This window comes from Pipistrellus hanaki (genome assembly GCF_964339955.1).
Source record: "Pipistrellus hanaki genome assembly, chromosome: 16".
Classification (NCBI taxonomy): Eukaryota; Metazoa; Chordata; class Mammalia; order Chiroptera; family Vespertilionidae; genus Pipistrellus; species Pipistrellus hanaki.
The window spans coordinates 32,852,437-32,880,294 of record NC_140518.1 but is presented as its reverse complement, the minus strand read 5'-3'; the positions used below and the strand labels follow the sequence as shown (position 1 = coordinate 32,880,294).

Sequence of the window (27,858 nt, the reverse complement as noted above, 5' to 3'; positions counted from 1 at the left end):
GCATGTGCCCTTGACTAAAATCAAACCCAGGAACCTTCAGACTGCAGACCGATGCTCTATCCACTGAGCCAAACCTCAAGGGCTCCCTCCTCTTTCTTTACCCCATCAAACCTTTCACATCTACCCATCTCTATCAAATCTTCGATATTGTTCCTCTCCCTTATTTGAACTATATGAACGTCCAGCACACCAGCCAGCACTTGCCTGGACCCTCTTTTGCATTTTCCTCTGATTATTTCACTTTTGAGTTCTAAATTCCCAACTAGATTGACAGGCTGTAGTGGTTACAATTCCTTTGCATCCTCCACAGTAAACTTGGTGTGAGTTCAGACAAATATATCTGTTAGGTCAGATTGAAAGTTGTTACCAAAGAATGTAGCAAGAATGAAAAGTGAAACAAGGATTGCAGCAGGTGGAGAGCAATTCAGGCAGAAAGGGATCCAAGAAGCATTTATAGGGGTCCACTATAGACTCCATAGTGTAGTCATTGCAGAGAGAAAAGAGGAATGAAGTGTGTGAGTGTGGGACGGGGAGTGGGGGGGGGAAGGCACTCAGCAATGTTGCTCCCCATGTCCAATTCTTTTTCTAGGTTTATTGACGAAACTCCTCCTTGACTTCGCAAGGGGGGATAAATGCCCTGCTCCAAAACTCTCATCACACCGCGTCTAAGAATCTGGTTAGCCTCCCCGCTACCCTGTGAGTGCAGTGAGGTTATTTCCCTCCCCCCACCCCCCTGCTATATTCCCAATAACAAATAGTGGGTACTCAATAAATGGTGGTTAAATGAATGAAAGCATACATGAACAAAGGGTTGGCTGACTGGAAGCTAGTACTGCATCTCAAGTCTACATTATGAGACTAGACACAGAATAATGTGCAGATTTTGACAAATTTATTAAAATTCTGTAAGCCTGGGGCTCTCGCTGTCTCACGCCCGTCTGCTAGAGGTCCCAAAAAGCTGCCCCAGAGAAGCGGGAGGCGGGACTCGGGCTGCTCCGACCACACCCCATCGCGTTTCAATAACCCCGCCCATAGACCCGCCCCCACCAGCCAGACATGCAACTCTGATTGGTGCGTTCTCCAATCTGTCTGAGCACGCCGGCGCCTATTGGGTCAATTGCCGAAGCTGCGTTGCGTACTTCCGGGCTCTGGGAGCGCGGCGCGGACGTAGGCTGGCCGCCATTGCGTTTCCCCCCAGCGGAGGTCTGTGTGGGGGGCTGCGGCGGGGTGGTGTCTGGCGGACTGGAAGGGGCCGCGGGAGGCGTGGTGGGGTCGGCGGAGCGGCCGGAGGGGTTGGGCCGGGCTGCGGAGCGAGGAGGGGCTGCAGGCGGGGGCCTCGACGCGTTCCTGCTGCGCCTCTGTGAGCCTGGGCCCTGCTGCTCGTTCATTTAAATTTTTTTTTCTGCGCCCCCCAGATTCTCCCGGGATGGCCGGGGTGTTTCCTTACCGAGGGCCGGGTAACCCGGTGCCCGGCCCTCTGGCCCCGCTGCCGGACTACATGTCGGAGGAGAAGCTGCAGGAGAAAGGTGAATGCGTGCGGGAGGAGCGGTGTCTGGGCCCCGGGGACGTGGGGGTGGGTGTGCGCGTGCGCGGCCGCAGCATCGTTGAGCCCTTTTTCTGTTGTTGCAATTGTCAAAACGTTAGGTGTTAGCGCCCTTACTGCCCCCTCTCCCCCGATTTTTCCACCTGATCAGGGTCTTTAAAAGCATCTTTTTATTTTTAGACACTGATCATTAACAATAGGGATACAATAGCGATGCAGACAGGACTCCCGTCCTTAGAAGGGTTTAAATTGCAATGGAGGAGATAGACAACAAAGCACATAAATGTCAGGCGGTGGTAAACGTGAGGAAGGACAAAATAAAGAAGAGCAGGATGACAAGAGAATTAGCAGGGAGTGCACCTGCTGGATGCTGGCCCCTTTTTTATACGTCCTGACCCGTCCTCACCCTAGGGCAGGAGATGGGGATGATTAGACTAAGAGTGTCCAGTCCTTTAAACCGAGGTGTCTTTGTAGCCCGAAAATGGCAGCAATTACAGGCCAAGCGCTATGCCGAAAAGCGGAAATTTGGATTTGTGGATGCTCAGAAGGAAGACATGCCCCCAGAGCATGTCAGGAAGATCATTCGAGACCATGGAGACATGACCAACAGGAAGTTTCGCCATGACAAGAGGGTCTACTTGGGGTAAAGAACATCCTGGAATTACTTCGTTTGGAGTTTGGCCCTTTCCTATGTCCCTCTCCCATAGGAGTAGTCCTGGAAAGCTGCTCTGACATTTGGGACCTTAGTCTTCTAGGACAGCCCACCTTGGTGGTTAGGAGAGAAAGGAGAAAACCATTAGGGTCCTGTGATGATTCAGGATCTTCCAGTATGCTCCCTTTATTTTTTTTTCTTTGAAGGATTTTACAATTTATTTATTGACTTTAGAGAAAGAGAAAGGCCAATTTGTTGCTCCACTTATTTATGCAGTCATTGGTTGCTTCTTATAAGTGCCGTGAGTGGGGATTGAACCCGCAACCTTGGCTTGTCAGGATGACTCCAATCAACCGAACGGTTAGGGCCCAGTTTGTACTTTATTGCCTTGATTTTACTTCTGATCTGGAACTAGAGCTTTTTAAAAAAAGTGTTTATTGATTGATTGGAGGGAGACACACACACACACACACACAGAAACATCGATTTGTTGTTGCACTTACTTAAGTAGTCATTGGTTGATTCTTGTATGTGCCCTGACCCGGGATTGAACCCATAACCTTGGCTGGCATATGGGGACCCTGCTCTAAACATCTGACTACCTGGCCAGGGCTGGGACTGGAGCTTTAATTTGCCCTGTTGGTGCTGTGACAACATGTGCCTATCTCTGAAAGGGTTGAAGCCCAGAGCAGGACACTTTGTGCATTCTTCTGTGCTTGTAACTCCTCAGTGAACAGAATTCTCAGGTTCAGGAGTAGTTAACTCCTGAGGGATTTACACTTGTTTTTCTATGGCCCCAAGCTGGGAGAGTACAGGTACAAATACCTTAGCAAATCCCTTTCCCATTTGGACACAAAAATGTTAATCAGTTCATTATGAATACCAAACCACTAAGACAAGATTTGTTTGTTTCAAAACTTTAAAAATATATATATATTTTTTTATTGATTTTTTTTACAGAGAAGAAAGGAGAGGAATAGAGAGTTAGAAACATCAATGAGAGAGAAACATCGATCAGCTGCCTCCTGCACAACCCCTACTGGGGATGTGCCTGTAACCAAGGTACATGCCCTTGACCGGAATCGAACCTGGGTTTACTCAGTCTGCAGGCTGATGCTCTATCCACTGAGCCAAACAGGTTACCGCTGTTTCAAAACTTTTTGGTTTTTTTCCCCCCAAAACGGTTTCTTGAGAACTGTCCTAGGTGCTAGGGATAAGAGTAGTGAACAGGAAATAATGGCCTTTCTGGAGCTTATAGTCTAATGGTGTGACAGATATGACACAAATGGTTACAATAAAGTATGGTGATTACTTTAATATTATTTATGGGTAAGTTCAGAGAGAATAGAATGTGAGATAGTCTAAGGCTGTCGTCAGAGGGACAGCTGTTGATTCAGAGGGACTGAAGGCAGTGTTGAAGTTTAGGAGGAGCACAGCTAGAGAGGGGAAAGCAGAGTTCCTGGTCATGGAGGGCTGTGTGCAGTAGGAAGTTTGGACTGTAAGGTGGGTTTTCTGTGGAATGTGATACCTTCTGACTTCTAGTCATCTCTTCCTAATGTCGCAGTGCCCTGAAGTACATGCCTCATGCAGTCCTTAAACTCCTGGAGAACATGCCTATGCCTTGGGAGCAGATCCGGGACGTGCCTGTGCTGTACCACATCACTGGAGCCATTTCCTTTGTCAATGAGATTCCCTGGGTCATTGAGCCCGTCTACATCTCCCAGTGGGGGTGAGAAGGGCTGGAATATGTTTGTTGGTGGTGGTGGTTGGGAGGCAGTGGGCGGAAACTGTTGTGTGACATTGCTGGCTTTCAGGTCAATGTGGATTATGATGCGGCGAGAAAAAAGAGACAGGAGGCATTTCAAGAGGATGCGTTTCCCCCCTTTTGATGATGAAGAGCCGCCTTTGGACTATGCCGACAACATTCTAGATGTTGAGCCCCTGGAGGCCATTCAGCTAGAACTGGACCCTGAGGAGGATGCCCCCGTATTGGACTGGTTCTATGACCACCAGCCATTGAGGGACAGCAGGAAGTAAGTGTGGTTGGAGTTTCCACTCCTGTTAGAATTTTGGAAATCCAAGAGTCCTGGGAGAGCAGTTGGTAGTGTGGCTTGGCTAGCTGGTATACCCACCGGACATGAGTTTCTTTTTCCCCCCCTAGGTATGTGAATGGCTCCACTTACCAGCGCTGGCAGTTCACACTGCCTATGATGTCCACTCTCTACCGCCTGGCCAATCAGCTCCTGACAGACTTGGTAGATGACAACTACTTCTATCTGTTTGATCTGAAGGCCTTCTTTACCTCCAAGGCACTCAATATGGCCATTCCTGGAGGCCCCAAATTTGAACCTCTCGTTCGAGATATCAACCTACAGTAAGTTGGAGTAGGAATTTTAGGCATGTTGGGTTGAATAAACTCTAACCCCGATCCTTAGGAGTCCATTATAGCTTCCAAACTGTCCAGCTAGTTTGGTCATCTTTGATTTTGTATCCTAGGGATGAAGACTGGAATGAATTCAATGATATTAATAAGATCATCATCCGGCAGCCGATCCGCACGGAATACAAGATTGCTTTCCCTTACTTGTACAACAACCTCCCACACCATGTCCATCTCACCTGGTAAGAGAGTTGGAACACAGGTGGAGGAAAGGGGTAGGCTGGCATTTAGGTAGGGCCAGGCCAGGGCAGGGAAACCTTGGCTCACTCTTCTTTCATTTTAGGTACCACACTCCTAATGTTGTGTTCATCAAAACCGAGGATCCTGATTTGCCAGCTTTCTACTTTGATCCTCTGATCAACCCAATTTCCCATAGGCACTCAGTCAAGGTGAGAGGAGGGGACATTTGACTTCAGCTCTTCCAAGTGAAATTTTCTGACTTGGGCTGAGGTATTATTAGATAAAAATTCATCAGAGGGAGATCTGTTTTCCATCCTGTTAGGTGGTTTGTCTTGAGCTATAAACTAATTTGAGAGTTTGGCATTTGGCTCTAAGTTATTGGTATAATTTTGGTCTCTGTGATTATCCATCTGGGCTTTATCATCCTCTGGGACTCTGTAGTTCATTCTGGTCTGTTTCTACTTTTTTCCCCCCCCCTTACGTCCTTTTATTGAGGTTTAGTTTATATACTATGCAATTCACCCATTTAAAGTCTACAGTTCACCTATTTAAGGTGTACAATATTCATCCATTTAAATGTACAATTAAGTGGTTTTTAGTTTATTCACAGTTGCACCACTATCGACTCAGGCAATTTTTATTACCCTCAAAAGAAACCTTGTACCCATCCGTCAGCAGTCACTCTTCATTCCGGTGAATGTTCCATGCCTAGACTATTATTAATCTACTTTATGTCTACTAGAGGCCTGATGCATGAAATTCGTGCAGGAGTAGGCCTGCCTTCCCCTAGCTGCTGGCATCGGCTTCCCTCGCAGCCCTGGCTCCATCTGGAAGGATGTCCTGGTTTAATTAGCATATTTTACTTTCGTTTTTATAGATTTGTCTACTCTGGATATTTCATATAAATAGAATTATACAATAAGTTTAATTTATTTTTTTTTTTTTTTTACAATATGTAGTCTTCTGTGACTAGCTCTTACATATACAATGTTTTTTATGTTTATCTATGTTCCATCATGTTCTTGACATGAACAGACCCGCTTCGTCAAGCCCAGTTTTTGGAGCTTGAGCAGGAGTTGATAGCAGTGTTTACTTCTTACGGTATCAGGCTCCTTTGAGAGGCCTTTGTTGGTGAGCCAGTTGGGTTGTGACTAGTGATAGTTGTTTCCCTGGTTGGCCCTGGCTTGTTCTCTGCTCTCTTGGCTTCCTTTGCCCCGGCCCTTTAGGGTTTCTTTTGTCAGGCAGCCAAGTTTCCATGGCAAATGTAGCCACTCTGCTTGGCCCAGAGAGTTTCCCTTCCATCCCAGGTCTCCGCTCAGTTCAGCAAGAACTGAACCCTGGGGGTTATTCTTTCAGAGCCAGGAACCATTACCAGACGACGATGAGGAGTTTGAGCTCCCAGACTTTGTGGAGCCCTTCCTGAAGGACACCCCTCTGTACACGGACAACACAGCCAATGGCATCGCCCTGCTCTGGGCCCCCCGGCCCTTCAACCTACGCTCTGGCCGCACCCGCCGGGCCCTGGACATCCCCCTTGTCAAGAACTGGTAAGGCTTCTCCTGCGAGGATGATGGTGGATGGATAGGAGGAAACTCCCAACTGGGTGGGTGTGCATCCTGTATCAGAGAGGCTGGAAAGAGAGTTGGGCCAGTCTTATGTGATGAGTGTTTCCTAGGTATCGGGAGCATTGTCCTGCTGGGCAGCCCGTGAAAGTGAGGGTCTCCTATCAGAAGCTGCTCAAGTACTATGTGCTGAATGCCCTGAAGCACCGGCCCCCAAAAGCCCAGAAGAAGAGGTAAGGTGCCTGAGGGCCCTGCTCAGACTTCTTTTGCTCCAAAGATAACCAGCCAGCTCACACTCTCCGTTATTCCCACTCCAGGTACCTGTTCCGCTCCTTCAAGGCCACCAAATTCTTCCAGTCCACGAAGCTGGACTGGGTGGAGGTGGGGCTGCAGGTGTGCCGCCAGGGCTACAACATGCTCAACCTTCTCATTCACCGGAAAAACCTCAACTACCTGCACCTGGATTACAACTTCAACCTCAAGCCCGTCAAGACGCTCACCACCAAGGTGTCTGCATTGGGCCTTCAGGGTCTCCTGAGCTTGAGGGAGGGACTGGTTTGCTCTGGCCCCCAGAGGAGGCATGCGTCCCGTCGGGACCATTGCTGATGAATGTTTTTTCTGTTCTTGGCATCTTCTCCAGGAAAGAAAGAAATCTCGTTTTGGGAATGCTTTCCATCTGTGTCGAGAAGTTCTGCGATTAACTAAGTTGGTGGTGGACAGTCATGTGCAGTATCGATTGGGCAACGTGGATGCCTTCCAGGTAAGGCTGAGTACCTCCAGCCCCCAGCCCGCGTGAGAAGCTGGGTGCAGCCTGGGCTGACTGTGGAGCTGGCTATAGCTTGAAGCCTGATGAGGCATTTGTGTTGCAGCTGGCAGATGGATTGCAGTATATCTTTGCCCACGTGGGGCAGCTGACGGGCATGTACCGGTACAAATACAAGCTGATGCGGCAGATTCGCATGTGCAAGGACCTGAAGCATCTCATTTATTACCGCTTCAACACGGTGGGACCCTGCCCATACACCCCTCTCAGATCCATTTTAATTTTTATATCTAGTCAGGGTGTTTTCCAGGGACCTATTGGAGAAAAGCTCTGTGTCATTACTGCCCTCACCTTGTGAATGTCAACAGTCTCCCACCCCTTACCATACCCTCCTCAAGTCCATCTTTAGGTCTAAATAGGAAACTTCAGTTACTGGCTTTTGCTTAAAATTTTCTCATTTATCTTATTTTAGCTGTTGAGGACCCAGAGTTTTCCCTTTTCTTTTCCCCCTTCACTGTCATGCATGTGTTCCTCCTGCCCTATCTCTGCCCAGTTTTCTATTGTCATTAAGTTAATTGCTAACTTCTGTTCTTCTGCCTGGGATCATAGGGTCCTGTCGGGAAGGGTCCTGGCTGTGGCTTCTGGGCTGCTGGCTGGCGGGTCTGGCTGTTCTTCATGCGTGGCATCACCCCTCTGCTGGAGCGGTGGCTGGGCAACCTGCTGGCCCGGCAGTTTGAAGGTGAGTGGTTTTCTCTCCACCTTCTCCCATGATCTCTTCAGGGTAGGTCCTGTGTGTTCCTGTTCTGTCCCTGCCCTTGTGTGAGACAGAGACTCCTTCCTGGATTGCCTCTTAAGTCCATTCTCTAACGAGTCTGACCTAGTATTCTGTTTATTTTGTTGTAACCATGGTTAGTGAGGGGGGCATGAAGATAGAGACTCTTATTAAAAACAATGACTCCTTGCATATAAGTACAACCAATGGACATAAAACTCTGGGGAGGGAGGGTAGGTATGGGAGGGAGGGGGGCAAAAAAAAAAAATCAAAATATAGTAAAAAAAAAAATTAATAGTAAAAATAAAATAAAATAAAATAAATAAAAACAATGACTCTTAATCACTTCACTTCTAGGCCGACACTCAAAGGGGGTGGCGAAGACTGTAACAAAGCAGCGAGTGGAGTCACATTTTGACCTTGAGCTTCGGGCAGCTGTGATGCATGACATTCTAGACATGATGCCCGAGGGGATTAAGCAGAACAAGGCCCGGACAATCCTGCAGCACCTCAGTGAGGCCTGGCGTTGCTGGAAGGCCAACATTCCCTGGAAGGTGTGTATCTCTACGACTCTGAGCAGACAGGGACCTCTTTCCTGGGCTTGGGAGTACCGCTCCTGGGCGATCTCGGGCTGTGTGGCTCCCATCACTCTCTCATTGTGCCTTTTGCACTTTCAGGTCCCTGGACTGCCAACGCCCATAGAGAACATGATCCTTCGATACGTGAAGGCCAAGGCTGACTGGTGGACCAACACCGCCCACTACAACCGAGAACGGATTCGTCGTGGGGCCACCGTGGACAAGACTGTTTGCAAAAAGAACCTGGGCCGTCTCACCCGGCTCTACCTGAAGGCAGAACAGGAGCGGCAGCACAACTACCTGAAGGTTGGGCAGAGGAGGCTGGGCCGGGGGTGGGGGGTGGGCAGGGAGTGGCTGGCAGAGTTGGGCCCAGGCCTTGTGCTGGAGGGATTGGCCACAGTGGGAGGTTAATCGTTATGTGTTCCTTGCAGGATGGGCCTTACATCACCGCAGAGGAGGCGGTGGCCGTGTATACCACCACTGTGCATTGGCTGGAAAGCCGTAGGTTCTCACCCATCCCGTTCCCTCCGCTCTCCTACAAACATGACACCAAGTTGCTCATCTTGGCCTTAGAGCGGCTCAAGGAAGCGTACAGGTGAGGAATAGGGTAGACAGGTTCCTGTGGGAAGGTGACAGGGAGAATGGCATTGTCATAGTCCAAAGAAACCCAGTCTTTTCTGGGCTTGGTTTCCTCTTGGTTTTCTCATTCACTTTCCCGTTGCTTTGCCTTGTCAGTGTGAAGTCTCGGTTAAACCAGTCTCAGAGGGAGGAGCTAGGGCTGATCGAGCAAGCCTACGACAACCCCCATGAGGCATTGTCCCGCATCAAGCGTCACCTCCTCACACAGAGAGCCTTTAAAGAAGTGAGTGAGATTCCTCCCTCCCCACTTTTATTTTGGCTCTGCTATTCATTCTCATCACTCAGGGTGGCAGAATGCCTCAGGTGATCGGTGGATTGGTGTGAGCCAGCTTTCTTGTCCCACAGGTGGGCATTGAGTTCATGGATCTCTATAGCCACCTGGTGCCAGTGTATGATGTGGAACCACTGGAGAAGATCACTGATGCTTACCTGGACCAGTACCTGTGGTATGAAGCTGACAAGCGCCGCCTCTTCCCGCCCTGGATCAAGCCTGCTGACACAGAACCGCCTCCTCTGCTTGTTTATAAGTGGTGCCAAGGTAAACTTTTCTGGGATCACCCCTGAGGAAGGGAGGCGAATTGAGTTTTACATCAAAATTCTTATTCAGTCCCTGGCCAGTGTGGCTCAGTTGGTTGAGTGTAGTCCCGTGCACTGTAAGGTGACCTGTTTGACTCCTGGTCCGGGTACATTACCCAGGTTGCGGGTTCAGTCCCTGGTACAGAGGCAGCTGATTAATGTTTCTCTCCCTCTGCCTAAAATCAATAAAAACATTTAAAAAAAAAAAAAAGAAAAGAAAAGAAAAAAGTTCTCATTCGAGCAGCATAATTCATCTACTCTCTTGCGGCATGGTACCAAGGAAATAAGTGCTGATGTTAAACTGAACAAAGGAGTCCTAGCAATCCGGATGAATGAGCAGTGTTAGTGAGAATATGGTAGCTACTGGAGGCACTACTCCTGAAAGGGAATTTCTAACCTGCAGACCTGTCTTGTTTCCTCCTCAGGCATCAATAACCTGCAGGATGTGTGGGAGACCAGTGAGGGTGAGTGCAATGTCATGCTGGAGTCACGCTTTGAGAAGATGTATGAGAAGATCGACTTGACCCTACTGAATAGGCTGCTGCGGCTCATTGTGGACCACAATATAGCCGACTACATGACAGCCAAGAACAACGTTGTCATCAACTACAAGGTGTGTCTTAGGGGCAGAGTAACGATCATTTTGTTGTGGGGTGAGGGTCTGGCCCACTGAGTTAGGTTCTCTTAAGAAGAGGGCAGAAGTGGGTGGGTTGAGAGTTGTGAAAGAGTTGTCTTTCTTTCTAGGACATGAACCACACGAATTCATATGGGATCATCCGAGGCCTGCAGTTCGCCTCATTCATTGTACAGTACTATGGCCTGGTGATGGATTTGCTTGTGTTGGGATTACACCGGGCCAGTGAGATGGCTGGGCCCCCTCAGATGCCAAATGACTTTCTCAGTTTCCAGGACATAGCCACAGAGGCTGCCCACCCAATTCGTCTGTTCTGCAGATACATTGACCGCATCCATATTTTCTTCAGGTGAGCGCTTGCCTGGATTCTTATCCTTGTAGGGCATTGAGGCAAATGCCTGGCCTCTGGAAGTGGCTCTTGAACCTTGGTTGACTTTCTGCTGAGTTGGGGCTTCTGAGTGGAGTGAAGGCCTGTGGGAGGGGGCGGGGCTCGGGGCGGGCTCCGTTTGCCCAGGTGGAGGTCTCCTGTGGTCCTTAGCAGTGCACTCTGCCTGGTATAGGTTTACGGCAGACGAGGCTCGAGACCTGATCCAGCGTTACCTGACGGAGCACCCTGACCCCAACAATGAAAATATCGTTGGCTATAACAACAAGAAGTGCTGGCCCCGCGATGCCCGCATGCGCCTCATGAAGCATGATGTCAACTTGTGAGTCTAGTGGGGCTGTGGGAGCTGAAAGAACATCAGCCTGAGGGGTTCAGAGACAATTAGACGGGATGCATGAGGTTGTGTCCTGGGTGGGAGGAGTGTATTCTGTTGGGATATCGTCAGTCTGGCCTTTGAAGGGCAGTTTCTTCCCAGGAGACTGATGTGACCATGTTTTCTGTGGACAGGGGTCGGGCAGTGTTCTGGGACATCAAGAACCGTCTGCCACGGTCAGTGACTACAGTTCAGTGGGAGAACAGCTTCGTGTCCGTGTACAGTAAGGACAACCCCAACCTGCTGTTCAACATGTGTGGCTTCGAGTGCCGCATTCTGCCGAAGTGCCGCACCAGCTATGAGGAATTCACCCACAAGGATGGGGTCTGGAACCTGCAGAATGAGGTACAGCCTGGGAAGGGGGCTAGACAGAGCATTGCCACCCCTGTACCTCTGGGGGAAATGGGTGAAGAATACTGACACAACTTCATTATCCGTCAGCTGAGCCTCGTTGGGTGGCAGGGCATAGTGATTGGTGGTCAAAGTTGTTCCTTGCTCTTATGGCAGTAGCAGAGACAATTAACCTTGACCTTGTGGTTTAGGTTACTAAGGAGAGGACAGCCCAGTGTTTCCTGCGTGTGGATGATGAGTCAATGCAGCGCTTCCACAATCGTGTGCGTCAAATTCTGATGGCCTCTGGCTCCACCACTTTCACCAAGGTATCAGACAGCCCCACTTCCGTGTGTCCTCTGTCCATCTCACTCCCTTTCATCTCTTCCCCTGTTTGCTCTCCTTTCTTCCCAGTATTGCCCACTGTGCTGTCTCCGGGCTTTATGGCATAGGTAGCAGATTAGAGTGTCAAATCAAGTTAGTTATTTTCTGAGAATTCCCTGTAGGAATTCTGCAGTCTCCTTCTCTATAGTTGTGATGGCTCTAAATTAAGGCAAGAGTTGAAGTTGGATTTTTAAATCGGAACAAAAATCACTTTTTTTCATTTTTCCAAGGGCTAGTGATCCAACTCATAGAATTCATCTTTTAAACAGTAACATAGAGTGCATATTGAAAAGCAAGCATAATTAGCTATCTTAGTGTCTATTTTCCCCTTCAGTTGCTTCTCAAGGCAGGTGGACTTGTAGACTGTATACAAGTTTTTGCATGGTTTAACAAGTCACCTTGCCCTTTCCACAGCCTTTCCTCGCCATTGTAATGGTGTGCATGAATGTTCTGGCTGATGCTCTCAAGAGCATCAATAATGCCAAAAAGAGAGGAGGAAAACACCAGGTTCTTTTTTTTTTTTTTTTTTTTTTTAATATATTTTATTGATTTTGTACAGAGAGGAAGGGAGAGAGATAGACAGTTAGAAATATCGTTGAGAGAGAGTCATCGATCAGCTGCTTCTTGCACACTCCCTACTGGGGATATGCCCACAACCTACCAAGGTACATGCCCTTGACCGGAATCGAACCCGGGTCCCTTCAGTCCCCAAGCTGACGCTCTATCCATTGAGCCAAACCAGTTTCGGCAACACCAGGTTCTTAATTAAGTTGTGCTCCAAAGTCATTGTCCAATTTCTTTTTTTTTTTTTAATATATTTTATTAATTTTTCATAGAGAGGGACAGAGAGTTAGAAACATTGATGAGAGAGAAACATTGATCAGCTGCCTCCTGCACACCCACTACTGGGGATGTGCCCGCAACCAAGGTACATGCCCTTGACCAGAATCAAACCTGGGACCTTTCAGTCCACAGAACGACGCTCTATCCGTTGAGCCAAACCGGTTTCAGCCATTGTCCAGTTTCTAACTGTGTTGATGAAGCAAGGTTACACTGGTGAATTTGAGAGCCCTGATGGTCACAGTTGGGAAAATTATGAACTTCACAGGCAGATGAAACAGGTGCAGTGTGGTCAGCCGCAGATTTGATGTGCAACTCAGAGACCTAAAAATGCCAAAGTAATCTGCATTCACCCTGTCAGTTTGGTTTTATTGTACTGACAACTTCAGCTGGCATCATGAGCCACAAAGAAGCAACACAAAAAAATACAAAGGATGCCCTGGCTGGTGTGGCTCAGTTGTTTGGGCATTGTCCCATGCACTGAAAGGTTGCTGGTTCGACTCCCGGTCAGGGCGTATGTCCGGGTTTTAGGCTTGATCCTTCAGGAGCGGGTGTGGAGGAGGCAGCCAGTCTATGTTTCGCTCTCACAGTGATGTTTCTTCTTTCTTTTTTTTTTTCTCTCCCTCCCTCTCTCTCAAAATCAGAATCTTAAAAAACACACACACACACACCAAAAGATAGAAAATCCTGGGATTCTTTTACAGGAATATAATACCTACATAGAAATAAAGTATCTCAATGGATTTTAAAAAGGCACTTCATTCTGATTTCCCTCAGAATAATAACTGTTAGCTGTAGCAATTTTCTTTTATTCTGACCTTCATATCCCTTTAAATATGCAGTACACATAAAGAATGCTTCACATTTTTTTAGTGATGCTTCTTTTGAGGATACATTTTATCTTAATATTCCTTACCTAAAATTCCTCATGCTATATTTTTTTGGAGAATAGTGCTAGGAAAAAGTTAATCCTTTAGGTTGGTTATTCCCACCAAGGGTCAGATAACTGGAATTATGTAGCTCATTCATACCTCCACTTGGACATCAGAGGATGTCCAAGTGGAGGTATTTTACAATCTGAAGCCTGGAGAAGATGTCTGGGTTGAAGATGTAGATTTAGGAATCTGTCAGCATAAAAAAGGCGGTTTAAAGCTCAAGAGTGAGCAGGTTGATAACTACTGCATTGAAGGTATTATGGGCGTACTATATGTAAGATAGAGTCTGTGCCTTCATTGAGCTCACTAACACAGATGCATAGTCAGGAAAAAGAGCTACTGTTTTATTTGGGAATCTGTGAGAACACTCAAGTTAAGGACTCACCTATTCTGGGAGAAGGAGAGGAAAGGCTTCCTGGGGAAAAAAAAAATAACGTGATGAGGTAGTGAGAGAGGGCATTCCTTCAGCCAGAAGCATGGAGAGGTAACTAGCAGGTGTATTTGGGACTGTAAGAAGTTGAGAATGTACTGGAGTAAAATCATGGAGTTGGGACTGTTAGCAGATGAAGGCTGGGTAGATAAGCACGAGCCAGATCATGGAGGGGATTCCATGACTCATTAAGAGTTCTGTAAGGGTCTTATGCATGGGCATGACTGTCTCAGGTTTCTGTGTTAGGTGGTTCCCTCTTGCAGCTGTGGGAAGATGGGTTTAGAGTAGGGGTGTCGAACTCAATCAGAGAAGGGGCCAAAATCTAAAATCCAGCCTAAATCGCGGGCCGAATGGTTTACTGAACAGTCATAAACTGACAATGTCATAAACTGACAGCGGAGTACAGTGATGACAGCGCGGTGTGGGCCACATTGCAAGGCCTGGCCGGCCGGATTTGGCCCGCGGGCCTTGTGTTTGACATGTGTGGTTTAGAGGAACAGGATGCGAGATCAGTTTGGGGACTACTGCCAGAGTCCAGATAAAAATGGTGAAAGTAGAAGTGAGGATAGGGAGCAGATTTGATAAGTAGTTAGCAGGTACAATCAGGTGAGCTTCATTTTGATGGGATGCCCAGAGGGAAAGGAAGAAGTCAAAGTAACAGTGTTTGGCATGGGTGACTAGGTGGATGTTGATGTCACTAATTGGAAGACTACGGGAAGAACAGGTTTAGGGAGGAAATAAGTAAATATAGTTTAGGATGTAAAAAGTTTGAGGTTCTTGAGAACATCTAGGTGGATGTATCCAGTAGATATTTATATATTTCTTTAATTCCATGATAAATATATACATGTGTGTATCCATCCCCCCCCCCCCCCACTGGTGCCTCTTAAATTGATAGTCTCTTAGATTTGATGAAAAATACTGTGAGTTTGAAGCTCCAGGGAGAGAAATGAGGTGAGAAAGTAAGAGCAGTCAGGGGTAACTTACAAGTTTCTAGAGGATGTCCAAGTGGAGGTATTTTACAATCTGAAGCCTGGAGAAGATGTCTGGGTTGAAGATGTAGATTTAGGAATCTGTCAGCATAAAAAAGGCGGTTTAAAGCTCAAGAGTGAGCAGGTTTATCCAGAGAAAATACAAGACGTGAGGAGAGCAGAGGGACGAGTTGGGAAGCCTTGGGAACACTGAGCAGCAGAATGGCCAGGCGGAGAGAGTGCTGGGTCATGGGAGCCAAGGCTGTCAGGAGTGGGTGGCCTCTTAACACTTGCAGTTGCTTAAGTCTCTCACTTAGATAAGGTCTGAGAAATATCCATTGGATTCGGCGGTCTGGACGTCATTGGTGACCTTAGCAAGAGCTGTTTCAGAAATAGTAGGGATAGAAGCCAGATTGCAGTGGGTGAGGCTTTATGGGAAGTGAGGGGGTGGAGACAGCAAGGACTGTGGATTTGCCAGAGCTGGAGGGAGGAAGAAAGACATTAGATGCCACCTAGAGGGAGATATAAGTCAAGGCAGGTATTTTTAAATGTGAGTGACTTGGGTATGTTTTCATTGAGAAGGAGCCAATGGCGGTTCAGAGTGCAATAGGAGTGTGATAAGTGATGGAGCAATGTTCTAGAGAAATTGCATAGGGATGGTGGAATAGGCAAGGGGAGGGAGAGCATCCTCTGAACCTAATAGGAAAGAGGTCTGGATAGATGTGAACGTAGTAAGTTAAGTGAGAAGTTATTACAGTCTTGAATTTTTCAGCTGTGCCTGGGCTGGAGTAAGGGACACAGGGTTTCAGACTTCAAAGCACAGTGTTGGGGGTATGATGAGATGGCTGAAGAAACTACACTCACTGTACGTGGGTTTCAAGAAAATGAAGGAAACTGAGTTATTCCCAGAAGCATTCAGCTACTCAGTGATGGGATGGAGAATGTGAATAGATTTTGGTGGTTTAGGGTTGGGGTTTTGCTGGAGGACTGTGGTGGAGTGGTAAGGGACTGGGGGATACAGGGGTATTAAGGGTGCTGGCCCCTTTTGGACTCCTGGATTATGGAATGGATGAAAAGGAAGAGACCAGAAGAGGCCAGTGGCCTTAGGAAAAAAAATATAGGGATCAAGGGAATAGATGTGTGAGAGGTCAGAGCTGAGTAATGGAGGGTGTCAGCGGTTAGAGAGGAGTGTACTATAGTGGTTAGAAGTGGAGCAATTTGTTGTTACACTTATTTATGATTCTTGGAAGTATGTGCCTTGACCAGGGAAGGAACCCACAATCTTGGCATGTTGGGACAATGCTTTAATCAACTGAGCTACCCAGCCAGGGCTCTGATTTGTTAAAGTAAAATGTTAGATGATCAAGTTTGCCCCTTTTTCTAAATGAAATATTTTTACTGATTACAGAGAGGAAGGGAGAGTAAGAAAGAGATAGAAACATCAATGATGAGAGAGAATCATTGATCGGCTGCCTCCTGTACTCCCCCTATTTGGGGATCGAGCCCACAACCCAGGTATGTGCCTTTGATTGGAATTGAGTCTAGGACCATTCAAGTTCATGTTTTTCTTTTTTTTCTTTTTTAGAATTTTTTTTTATTATTAAATTATTATTTTTGTACATATACCAATGCCCCCCCCTCCTGTACATACCATGTTTTTCTTAATATACTCAAGCATAAGTACAAGATTTTTGTTTCATTTTGTTAATCTTCATCCAAGGATATTTTCCCATTGATTTTTAGAGAGAGATGAAGGGAGGGAGGAAGAGAGGGAGAGAGAGAGAAGCAAACATTGATCTGAGAGAGATACACGTCTATTGGTTGCCTCCCTAACACTCCCCGACTGGGGCTGGGGATTGAGCCTGCAACCAAGGTACAAACCCTTGACCTGGAATTGAACCTTCAATCCTTTAGTCCATGGGTTGATGCTCTATCTACTGAGCAAAACCAGCTCGGGCACAAGTTTTTTTGATAGCTGTTTTAAAGGTCCTTGTCTGTTAATTCCATCATTTGTTGTTTCTGTTTCTGTTGATTGATTTTTCTTCTGGCTATGGGTAATTTATTTCTACTTTATATGCTTAGTAAATTTAAAAAAAATTATCTTTTTATTGATTTCAGAGAGGAAGGGAGAGAGAGAGAGGTAGAAACATGAAGATGAGAGAGAATCATTGATCGGCTGCCTCCTGCAAGCCCCCTATTGGGGATCAAGCCCACAACCTAAGCATGTAGGCTGATCAAAATTGAACTGGAATGTCCTGGTTCATAGTTTGATGCTCAACCACAGAGTCACGGCACTTGGGCTGAAATTCACACTTTTTAAAAAAATTTATTGATTTTTTTACAGAGAGGAAGGGAGAGGGATAGAGAGTTAGGAACATTGATGAGAGAGAAACATCGTTTAGCTGCCTCCTGCACACCCACTGGGGATATGCCCGCAACCAAGGTACATGCTCTTGACTGGAATCGAACCTGGACCCTTCTGTCCTCAGGCCAACCCTCTATCCACTGAACCAAACTGGTTAGGTCAGTGGTCGGCAAACTCATTAGTCAACAGAGCCAAATATCAACAGTACAACAATTGAAATTTCTTTTGAGAGCCAAATTTTTAAACTTCTTCTAATGCCACTTCAAAATAGACTCGCCCAGGCTGTGGTATTTTGTGGAAGAGCCACACCCAAGGGGCCAAAGAACCACATGTGACTTGAGAGCCGCAGTTTGCTGACCACAGGGTTAGGGCATGAAATTCACATTTCATTGTAGATTTTTAAAGTCTACAATTGAGTGGTTTTTCAGTATATTCATAATATCGTGTCGGTAGTATCACTGTCTAATTCCATAATATTTTCATCACTTCCAAAAGAAATTATCACTCACTTCTAATGTTTCTACTCCCAGTCCCTGGCAATCACTAGTCTATTATACTTTCTGTCTATATGGATTTGTCTATTTTGGATTTTCATATAAATGGGATTATACAGTCTATGTGACCTTTTTTGTCTGGCCTCTTTCATATTTTAGCATGTATTAGTACTTCAGTTCTTTTCATAGCTGAATAGTCTGTCATATGGATATATTATATTTTGTATATCCATTTGTCAATTGATGGGCATTTGGGTTTCCCCCCACTTTTTGAGTATTAGGAATAATGCTACTATGAAATTTGTGTATACATTTGTTGTCATTTCTCTTGAGCATATACCTATGAGTAGAATTGCTGGGTTATAGGGTAACTCTGTTTTAACCTTTTGAGGAAAGGCCAGGCTGTTTTTCAAAGTAACTATATAATTTCACCTTCCCACGTTCCATTTTTCCCACATTCTACTAACACGTGTCACGGTCTTTGTAGCTACTCTGATGGGTGTTAAGTTGTATCTTCCAGTGATTTTTGATTTATATATACTTCCCTGATGACCTTAAGTTGAAATCTTTCTTGAGAACTAGGGACAATATAACTAACTGAATTAGTCTGTCATGTCTTCCCCTATACCAATGGCTCATCTGTAATTTCTTTCCCACCATCTTCAGATTGTGAACAAGTGGAACACAGCTCTTATTGGCCTTATGACCTACTTCCGGGAGGCTGTGGTGAACACGCAGGAACTCCTGGACTTGCTGGTGAAGTGTGAGAACAAGATCCAGACACGTATCAAGATTGGCCTCAACTCCAAGATGCCCAGTCGGTTCCCCCCTGTTGTGTTCTACACCCCTAAGGAGTTGGGCGGACTCGGCATGCTCTCCATGGGCCACGTGCTGATCCCCCAGTCTGACCTCAGGTGGGACGGGGCTGAAAATCTTGCTAGACCTTAAGGGAAGGGGATGTTTCTTTATCTTTTAGGCTTCATTTTCCCCCCTCTAATCTTGGTTGTCCCCCAAAACAGGTGGTCCAAGCAGACAGATGTAGGTATCACACACTTTCGTTCAGGAATGAGCCATGAAGAAGACCAGCTGATTCCCAACTTGTACCGCTATATACAGCCATGGGAGAGTGAGTTTATTGATTCTCAGCGGGTCTGGGCTGAATATGCACTCAAGAGACAAGAGGCCATTGCTCAGAACAGGTGGGTATCCTGGAGGACATAGCAGTCCTGTGGGGTGTGGAGGCATGACCTTTGAACTCTGTATGACATTTTTATGGAGACAAGGAAGTAGTTCTAAATCTGCCCCTGTTTATCCTTGGTCAGTAGGTATGCTTCACTCTTCATATGAGCATGCTTCACTTTGATCTTTTTCCTTTGGCAGACGACTGACCTTAGAAGATCTAGAAGATTCATGGGATCGTGGCATTCCTCGAATCAACACCCTCTTCCAGAAGGACCGGCACACATTGGCTTATGATAAGGGCTGGCGTGTTCGAACTGACTTCAAGCAGTACCAGGTACCTGGAGGGGATAATGGAACCATTTCCCTGAATTAGGAAACTCCGTGGCCATCCTGGGACGTAGGCACTTAGAATTGTGACCGTACTTTTCTTGCCTTCTAGGTTTTGAAGCAGAACCCTTTCTGGTGGACACACCAGCGGCATGATGGGAAGCTCTGGAACCTGAACAACTACCGTACAGACATGATCCAGGCCCTGGGTGGTGTGGAAGGCATTCTGGAACACACACTCTTCAAGGGCACTTACTTTCCTACCTGGGAGGGGCTTTTCTGGTGAGGATTCTCTTCTCCCCGACAGTGATTATTACAACTCTTGGAGCTCATCCTTGTGTGCCTGGGATCTGCTGTGATGTGTTCCAGCAGCCATCCCCAGGAGGGCAGCAGCACTCTGGGAGATGGCGTGACATCACTTTGCCTGGTCTCTTCTGCTTCCCAGGGAGAAGGCCAGTGGTTTTGAGGAGTCTATGAAGTGGAAGAAGCTAACTAATGCTCAGCGATCAGGGTTGAACCAGATTCCCAACCGTAGATTCACCCTCTGGTGGTCTCCAACCATCAACCGAGCCAATGTGAGTGTGATTGGTAGACATGGGAGATCAGAAGATAAAACAAGTGTTTGTACTTTCCTAATTGTGTCTTGAGGACCTGAGTCTCTTGACCTCTAATGTAACTCTCTTTTTCCTGTCAGGTATACGTGGGCTTTCAGGTGCAGCTGGATCTGACAGGTATCTTCATGCACGGCAAGATCCCCACACTGAAGATCTCTCTCATCCAGATCTTCCGCGCTCACTTGTGGCAGAAGATCCATGAGAGCATCGTTATGGATTTGTGTCAGGTGGGCTAGGATTGAGGGGAGAGGATGCCATCAAAAGTCAGATCACCCCTTTGGGTATTGGAAATCTACCCTGGAAACTCTGATGAGGAGTTGTGGTACCAGGTGCCACTTTATCTTAAATTCTACAAGCCTTTATTCTTTTTTAAAAAAATATATATTTCATTGTGTGTGTGTTGTTTTTTTTAACAGAGAGGAAGGGAAATGGATAGAGAGCTAGAAACATTGATCAGCTGCCTCCCACACATCTACTGGGGATGTGCCCACAACCAAGACACATGTCTCTGACTTGAATCGAACCTGGGACCCCCAACCCACAGGCCAGCACTCCATCCACTGAGCCAAATCGGTTAGGGCTACAAGCTTTTATTCTTAGTGGGCTTCCATAGCTACTCATAACCTTTCCACCTTTGCCTCCAGGTGTTTGATCAGGAACTGGATGCACTGGAAATTGAGACAGTACAAAAGGAGACAATCCACCCCCGAAAGTCTTATAAAATGAACTCTTCCTGTGCAGATATCCTGCTCTTTGCCTCTTATAAGTGGAATGTTTCCCGGCCCTCATTGCTAGCAGACTCCAAGTAAGTGCCTATGACCCAGTCCTAGGCATCCAGGAATCTTAGTTTTCCTATGTATAGTATTACTTTAGGAATTATCCCCGCTTGCCTTTTCTGTCTAACTTGGAACCGGTGCTATCCCTGGATCCTATGGACACCCTCAGCCAAGTCTGCTTATTCTCTAAGAAGTCTGGTTGACCTGGAACTGGCAAGAGGGGTTGGTTTTAAGCTTTAGATACAGTGATTGAGAGTTCTTGTGGTTGTGTCAGAGGCTTCTGGAAGCCTGGACTCCCAACCTCTCTCCACCCTCAGGGATGTGATGGACAGCACCACCACTCAGAAGTATTGGATTGACATCCAGTTGCGCTGGGGAGATTATGATTCCCATGACATTGAGCGCTATGCCCGGGCCAAGTTCTTGGACTACACCACCGACAACATGAGTATCTACCCTTCACCCACGGGAGTGCTCATTGCCATCGACCTAGCCTATAACCTGCACAGGTAAGATGTGTTTTCCTTCAGCCCCACACTTTGACATACACGTGTTTTTTTAGTTTGCCCAGCTACAATGAGGTTTGGCTCTTTCTTCCTCTGGGTTGCTGACTCTTTCTTCCCTGTCTCTGTGTATATGAGCAGACATTTGATAGCCTGGCCAACAGTCTCTTCCTCTGTAGAGTTGCAGTTTGCCTTGTTCCTGAAGCTACCAGTCTGGTCTAACTTTCTTGCCTCTTCCACCTTCATAGTGCCTATGGAAACTGGTTCCCAGGCAGCAAGCCTCTCATACAGCAGGCCATGGCCAAGATCATGAAGGCAAACCCTGCCTTGTATGTGTTACGTGAACGGATTCGCAAGGGGCTGCAGCTCTACTCCTCTGAGCCCACTGAGCCCTATCTGTCCTCTCAGAACTATGGGGAACTCTTCTCCAACCAGATCATTTGGTTTGTGGACGACACTAATGTCTACAGAGTGACTATTCACAAGGTGAGAGGGGCTATACGAGCAGTGTAGGGGTGTGGGGCTCTAGATGTCCAATGTAGGGTGATGGGGCAAGTGTGTGCATATTGGCATGGGCATGAAGGCAGGATGGTTGTGTCCAGGCTGTACTAACTGCTGTAATCATTCTTTAGACCTTTGAAGGGAACTTGACAACCAAGCCCATCAATGGAGCCATCTTCATCTTCAACCCACGCACAGGGCAGCTATTTCTCAAGATAATCCACACGTCTGTGTGGGCTGGACAGAAGCGTTTGGGTCAGGTGAGCGGGTTAAAGGACAGAGGCTGTAGAAACTTGTCTCTTAATCTTTGGCATGTGGGTGTGGGTGTGAGAGAAAAAGTCTTTCTCTGAACGATCGGGGGCATCTTATTTGAAATTTTCCCCAAAATTACTTAATTTGGGAAGTATTGTCCTGTAGGAGGTCCAAGAGTGTATGAGATCCTTCATTACCTACCAGCTGGTCTCTGCTTTCTGAATCTCCTACCTCTAACCTCTCTTGAACAAAGCTACCAAAAATTCTCTTTCTAAAGGGAACAAGCGTTCTTTTATTTTTTGTAGAAAAGCAAGCAATGATTTATTGGCCACAGCAGAAACACACTTAGGACAGTGAAACAAGGACGGGCATAGAAGCAGCAGCAGGAGAGCCCAGGCTGGGCTGCTTTGGCTCCCGTTGGAGTCAGAGAAAAGGGGCCTCGGAGACAGGTTCAGAGATTAGCCTGGGATGAACTGCTGTCCATTGCTCCTCTGGTTGCAAGTCTCCTGGGGTCCCTTGGTATTTAGGAACTAGGTGCCTGGAGGGAAAGAAGAGGGGGAAGGGAATAGCACGGACATGCTCCCTGGAGGGAGAGTCCGGAACAAGCATTCTTAAAGTGTCACCTCCTGCCCGGCTGGAGTGGCTCAGGAATTGAGCATTGACTTATGAACCAGGAGGTCACGGTTTGATTCCCAGTCAGGGCATATGCCTGGGTTGTGGGCTCAGTCCCCAGTGTGGAGCGAACAGGAGGCAGTCGATAAATGATTCTCTCTCATCATTGATGTATCTCTCTCTCCCTTCCTCTCTGAAATCAATAAAAATATCTTTTTTAAAAAAAACATAGTTTGATTATTTAAAGACTGAGTCTTCTGGTTTACCTGGAAGAGTGGAGACTCAATTTTTTTTCTTTCCCTTGCTTTTTAGTTGGCTAAGTGGAAGACGGCTGAGGAAGTGGCTGCCCTGATCCGATCCCTCCCTGTGGAGGAGCAGCCTAAGCAGATCATTGTCACCAGGAAGGGCATGCTGGATCCATTGGAGGTGAGAGGTGGATGAGGTTAGAGGAAAGGAAAGCCGAGACCTGCAGGCTCCGTTTCTGATCTTGGATTTGATCTTGTCTCAGGTGCACTTGCTGGACTTCCCCAATATTGTGATCAAAGGGTCAGAGCTCCAACTGCCCTTCCAGGCTTGTCTTAAGGTGGAAAAGTTTGGGGACCTCATCCTGAAAGCCACTGAGCCCCAGATGGTTCTCTTTAACCTCTATGATGACTGGCTCAAGACTATCTCATCTTACACGGTATGAAGCTAACTCACGAACAGGACACTGAAGAGGGGTGGGTTTGGGGCCTTGTTTTAACCACAGGCCCCTTATGCGGGCCATTCTCACATCTTCAGCGTGTGGACAGGGACTCTGCTCTGCATATCAAGTTGATTTATGGTTAGAGGGTAGCATGTAGCACCTTAGAGTTTGAAATCAATTCCTGGGTTACAAGACAGAATAGGATCCAGGAAGGGAAAGAACATTAAGTGTCTGGCCTCATGTCTTTCCAGGCTTTCTCCCGCCTCATCTTGATTCTGCGTGCCCTGCATGTGAACAATGACCGGGCAAAGGTGATCCTGAAGCCAGACAAGACTACTATTACAGAGCCACACCACATCTGGCCCACCCTGACTGACGAGGAATGGATTAAAGTGGAGGTGCAGCTCAAGGATCTCATCTTGGCCGACTACGGCAAGAAAAACAAGTGAGCAATTGGGGGCGGAGAGGCAGATGGAAGAGAAAAAAGGGTGAAATAAGTGATATAGCATACGGTTTCTTTTTGTGTGTGTGTGTGTGTGTGTGTGTGTGTGTGTGTGTGTTTTAATATTTTTATTGATTTCAGAGATGAAGGGAGAGGGAGAGATAAAATTTCAATGATGAAAGGGAATGATTGATTGGCTATCCCCTTACTGGGGATCGAGTCCACAACCTGGGCATATGTGCCTTTGACTGCAATCCAACCTAGGTCCCTTCAGTCTGCAGGCCGATGCTCTATCCACTGAGCAAAACTGGCCAGGGCAGTTTCTGGGTTTTCTGAAACATTTAGCCTCAGTTATTTCTCAAGAATTGTCCTGGGAATTGGGTATCGAAGAAAGGAAGACATTGTCTTCAGATAGTGAAGGAAGAATCTGTGTGGGGGCTTCATTCTGACTCTTGGGCATTGTTTCTCAGTGGAGGCACTATTGACATTTTGAGCAGGGCATTTCTTTACTGTCCATCATTACAGGAAGTTTTAACATCCCAGGCCCGGAGGTACCACTGCTAACAGCACACACATACCTTCCTTCCTTCTCCTTCCCTGTTATTGTGGGAACCAAAGATGTCTGTAGATTTTCAAGCATCCCCTAGGTTGACTGACAGTACCAGCTCTGAGAACATGTTTCAGGGTTTCGGTTTTTGAGAATTGTCCTGCGCTAGGGCACTTCTTATCAAGGGAAAATGGGAGGTGTGGATGCTGAGCAGGTTTGAGCCTGGCTGAAAAGTGCACCTGCACAGGGCCATCCTGGGGTGTGGCAAACCTTAGTAGTAACACATCTGCACTTCACACTTCCTTTACAAGTGTCACTCGAGGGTTGTCTGAGATAATATGGGTTCCCATATACCACCAAGTTACATTCTTGCCATTGAGGCATAAGTGACCGAGGGGAAGGGATCCTTTTGTGACCCACACTGTCCCCATAGTGTGAATGTGGCATCACTGACACAATCAGAAATTCGAGACATCATCCTGGGCATGGAGATCTCAGCACCGTCGCAGCAGCGTCAGCAGATAGCTGAGATCGAGAAGCAGACCAAGGAGCAGTCCCAGCTGACTGCAACACAGACTCGTACTGTGAACAAGCACGGGGATGAGATCATCACCTCCACCACCAGCAACTACGAGACCCAGACTTTCTCCTCAAAAACCGAATGGAGGGTCAGGTACTGTAAGGGGCTGAAAGGGTAGTGATGGAAGGGCCTGCTGGGCTGCTTACAGTGCTTGGGTTGAGAAATGCTGACATTCCTACCTATTTTTAGGGCCATCTCTGCTGCCAACCTGCACCTAAGGACCAATCACATCTATGTTTCATCTGATGACATCAAGGAGACTGGTTACACCTATATCCTTCCCAAGAATGTGCTTAAGAAGTTCATCTGCATATCTGACCTTCGGGCTCAAGTGAGTAAGTGTGCTCAGCTGGGCCACGGTGTTAGCCAAACATTTTATGTATCTACAACTCACCTAAGGTTTCCTGGAACTTGAGGCTTCGAGATTCATGGAAAAGTAAATGTAGAAGGACAAGAGACCTGGTGCATGAGATTGTGCATGGGTGGAGTCCAGCCTGGCCTGCCCCACACAGATCGGGCTGATCTGGCCTGGGGGATTGAGGGCGGTTGGCGGGCCAGCCCTGTCCCCTGGTCGAACTCTAGTCCAACTCCTGGTCGAGGGGGCAATTTGCATATTACTCTTTTATTATATAGGATAGCCAAAACAGTAAGGAGGGTTTTGACTCCCACCAGATAGCAAGCAAAACATTATAAAGTTATGGTAATTAAGAGAATAGCATCTATACAGGAACATTCATGTGCATATAATAAATATGGGGTATCAAGTCTGTAGGATTAAGGATGCCTTATGATATTGAAGCAATCGGAAAAAGGAATCTAGATCCCTACCTCACACCACTTAAAAAAAATAAAATCCAGGTGGAATAAATATCAGAATGTAAAATACTAAATAAACTGTATAATATTAGAAGAAAACATTTATCACCTTAGTTTTGGGATAGTCCTCTAAATAAGACACAAAGCACAAAACCACAATCAAAATGAATAATGTGTGTGTCTGTCAAAGGGTACCACAACAGATACCCTAAAAACATAAAATTATTTTCAGAACCATAGATATAATGGATTAGTATGTAGAATAGGGAATTCTCAGTTGATTTTTTAAAGATAACTAGAAGAATGGGCAAAGAATACAGATGTAGTTCAGAAAAGGAACTACAGATGGCAAATAAAATATGAAAAAATGCTCATCTTTACTAGTAACCAGGGAAATTCATGTGTCCTGAAACACCATTTATGGCCTGTTTGATGAGTTTGAAAAGTTTGTTAATATCCTGTGTGGGTGATTTATAAGAGCACAGGTCCTCTTAACTTTGTAGATGTTAAATACCACCTATTGTTGGTTTTAAAGAAGTTTTCATTTGTTTATGGATACTATACTTAAGTCAACTGGGAGCAGTGCAGATTCCTGGCCGTCACTCAGGAGATTCCGATGGGGTCATTTGAGATAAGGTCCATATTTAATGTGACCAAGCATCCAGGTGATTCTTTTTTTAACAACAAACAAACAAACAAACACGTTTTTATTTATTTCAAAGAGGAAGGGAGAGGGAGAGAAAGAGATAGAAGCATCAATGATAGAATGATCAATCAATTGGCTGCCTCCTGCATGCCCCCATTGGGATTGAGCCCACAACTTGGGCATGTGCCTTGACCAGGAATCAAACGTGACTTGGTTCATAGGTTGACACTCAACCACTGAGCCACACCAGCCGGGTCTCAGGTGATTCCGATGTGAGAGGTTCTGACCACATTTTGAGAAACTCTTGTTCTTAAGGAAGGGAAGGGAACAGGGCTAACAGCCCAGGTCTAGGCTGGTACTAAGAATCATTTTGACTCTGGATCTCCTTGTCTCCAGATTGCAGGATACCTGTATGGGGTTAGCCCACCAGATAACCCCCAAGTGAAGGAAATACGCTGCATCGTGATGGTACCACAGTGGGGTACCCACCAGACTGTGCACCTGCCTAGCCAGCTGCCCCAGCATGAATATCTCAAGGTTAATGGGGGTTTTCTGCTGCCAGGGCAGGGGAGGGAAGGCAGACGTGGGATTCCTGTCTGCAGATGGGACTTTAAATCGTCTTTAATGCTCTTTGCCTATAGGAGATGGAACCCTTAGGATGGATCCACACTCAGCCCAATGAGTCCCCCCAGCTATCGCCCCAGGATGTCACCACCCACGCCAAGATCATGGCTGACAACCCATCTTGGGATGGCGAGAAAACCATCATCATCACCTGCAGGTGGGCTTGAGCCCCCATGGAAAGGGTGAATGGGCCGGCATTGCAGGCCAGGACCCAGAATGGTGGCCTAAGCTCTGACTTTATCCTCATCCCTCTTTCAGCTTCACACCAGGCTCCTGCACACTGACAGCCTACAAGCTGACCCCCAGTGGCTATGAATGGGGCCGCCAGAACACAGACAAGGGCAACAACCCCAAGGGCTACCTCCCTTCGCACTACGAGAGGGTCCAGATGCTGCTGTCAGACCGCTTCCTCGGCTTCTTTATGGTCCCGGCCCAGTCCTCATGGAACTACAACTTTATGGGTGAGTGGGAAGCACAGGGAAGGGGGCGGTCAGCATCCTTAGCCCTTGGGGCCTGGCACTGGTTTGGAGATGGCCAGGGGCCCAGCGGGGTGAGAGGTGGACCTTGTTAATTTGGACGTTTTTATCTACTCCAAGGTGTACGGCACGATCCCAACATGAAGTATGAGCTGCAGCTGGCAAACCCCAAAGAGTTCTACCACGAGGTGCACAGGCCTTCCCACTTCCTCAACTTCGCCCTCCTGCAGGAGGGGGAGGTCTACTCTGCGGACCGAGAGGACCTCTACGCCTAGCTGTGTCCTCCTCCTGCTTCAGACTCCCCTCCCCCCGCAGACTAGCTGGTGACATTCATCAGCTTGCCCCTTTTCCCCTCTATTTTGTGCGTGTTGTTGTGTTGTTGACTCCTGTGATCCTGACCGGAGTATAATAAATTTTGTATAAATCGGA

General features: G+C 46.9%; 1 protein-coding gene across 1 annotated transcript; it reads left to right on the top strand.

Annotated features, from left to right (window-relative positions):
- Nucleotides 1-1,102: 1,102 nt before the first annotated feature.
- On the top strand, nt 1,103-27,858 carry PRPF8 (pre-mRNA processing factor 8). Its single transcript, XM_084862823.1, has 43 exons — nt 1,103-1,203; nt 1,416-1,526; nt 2,018-2,186; nt 3,760-3,924; nt 4,010-4,228; nt 4,357-4,569; nt 4,692-4,817; nt 4,919-5,024; nt 6,172-6,362; nt 6,491-6,610; nt 6,695-6,884; nt 7,018-7,137; nt 7,247-7,381; nt 7,750-7,879; nt 8,270-8,466; nt 8,590-8,796; nt 8,922-9,085; nt 9,226-9,352; nt 9,475-9,667; nt 10,131-10,318; nt 10,450-10,688; nt 10,900-11,046; nt 11,232-11,442; nt 11,640-11,756; nt 18,513-18,760; nt 18,866-19,045; nt 19,227-19,362; nt 19,468-19,637; nt 19,801-19,930; nt 20,050-20,196; nt 20,614-20,774; nt 21,063-21,254; nt 21,497-21,734; nt 21,881-22,009; nt 22,926-23,039; nt 23,122-23,295; nt 23,550-23,743; nt 24,721-24,960; nt 25,057-25,198; nt 26,726-26,866; nt 26,971-27,110; nt 27,212-27,414; nt 27,550-27,858. Exons 2-43 carry the CDS (start codon nt 1,427-1,429, stop codon nt 27,702-27,704), a joined length of 7,008 nt encoding a protein of 2,335 aa, XP_084718949.1. The 5' UTR covers nt 1,103-1,203; nt 1,416-1,426; the 3' UTR covers nt 27,705-27,858.

Coding starts and splice junctions, on each gene's coding strand:
- PRPF8 (XM_084862823.1), top strand. CDS start 1,427: ATGGCCGGGGTGTTTCCTTACCGAGGGCCGGGTAACCCGGTGCCCGGC. Junction 6,363..6,490: donor ATCCCCCTTGTCAAGAACTG/GTAAGGCTTCTC, acceptor AGTGTTTCCTAG/GTATCGGGAGCATTGTCCTG. Junction 19,363..19,467: donor CTGACTTCAAGCAGTACCAG/GTACCTGGAGGG, acceptor CTTGCCTTCTAG/GTTTTGAAGCAGAACCCTTT.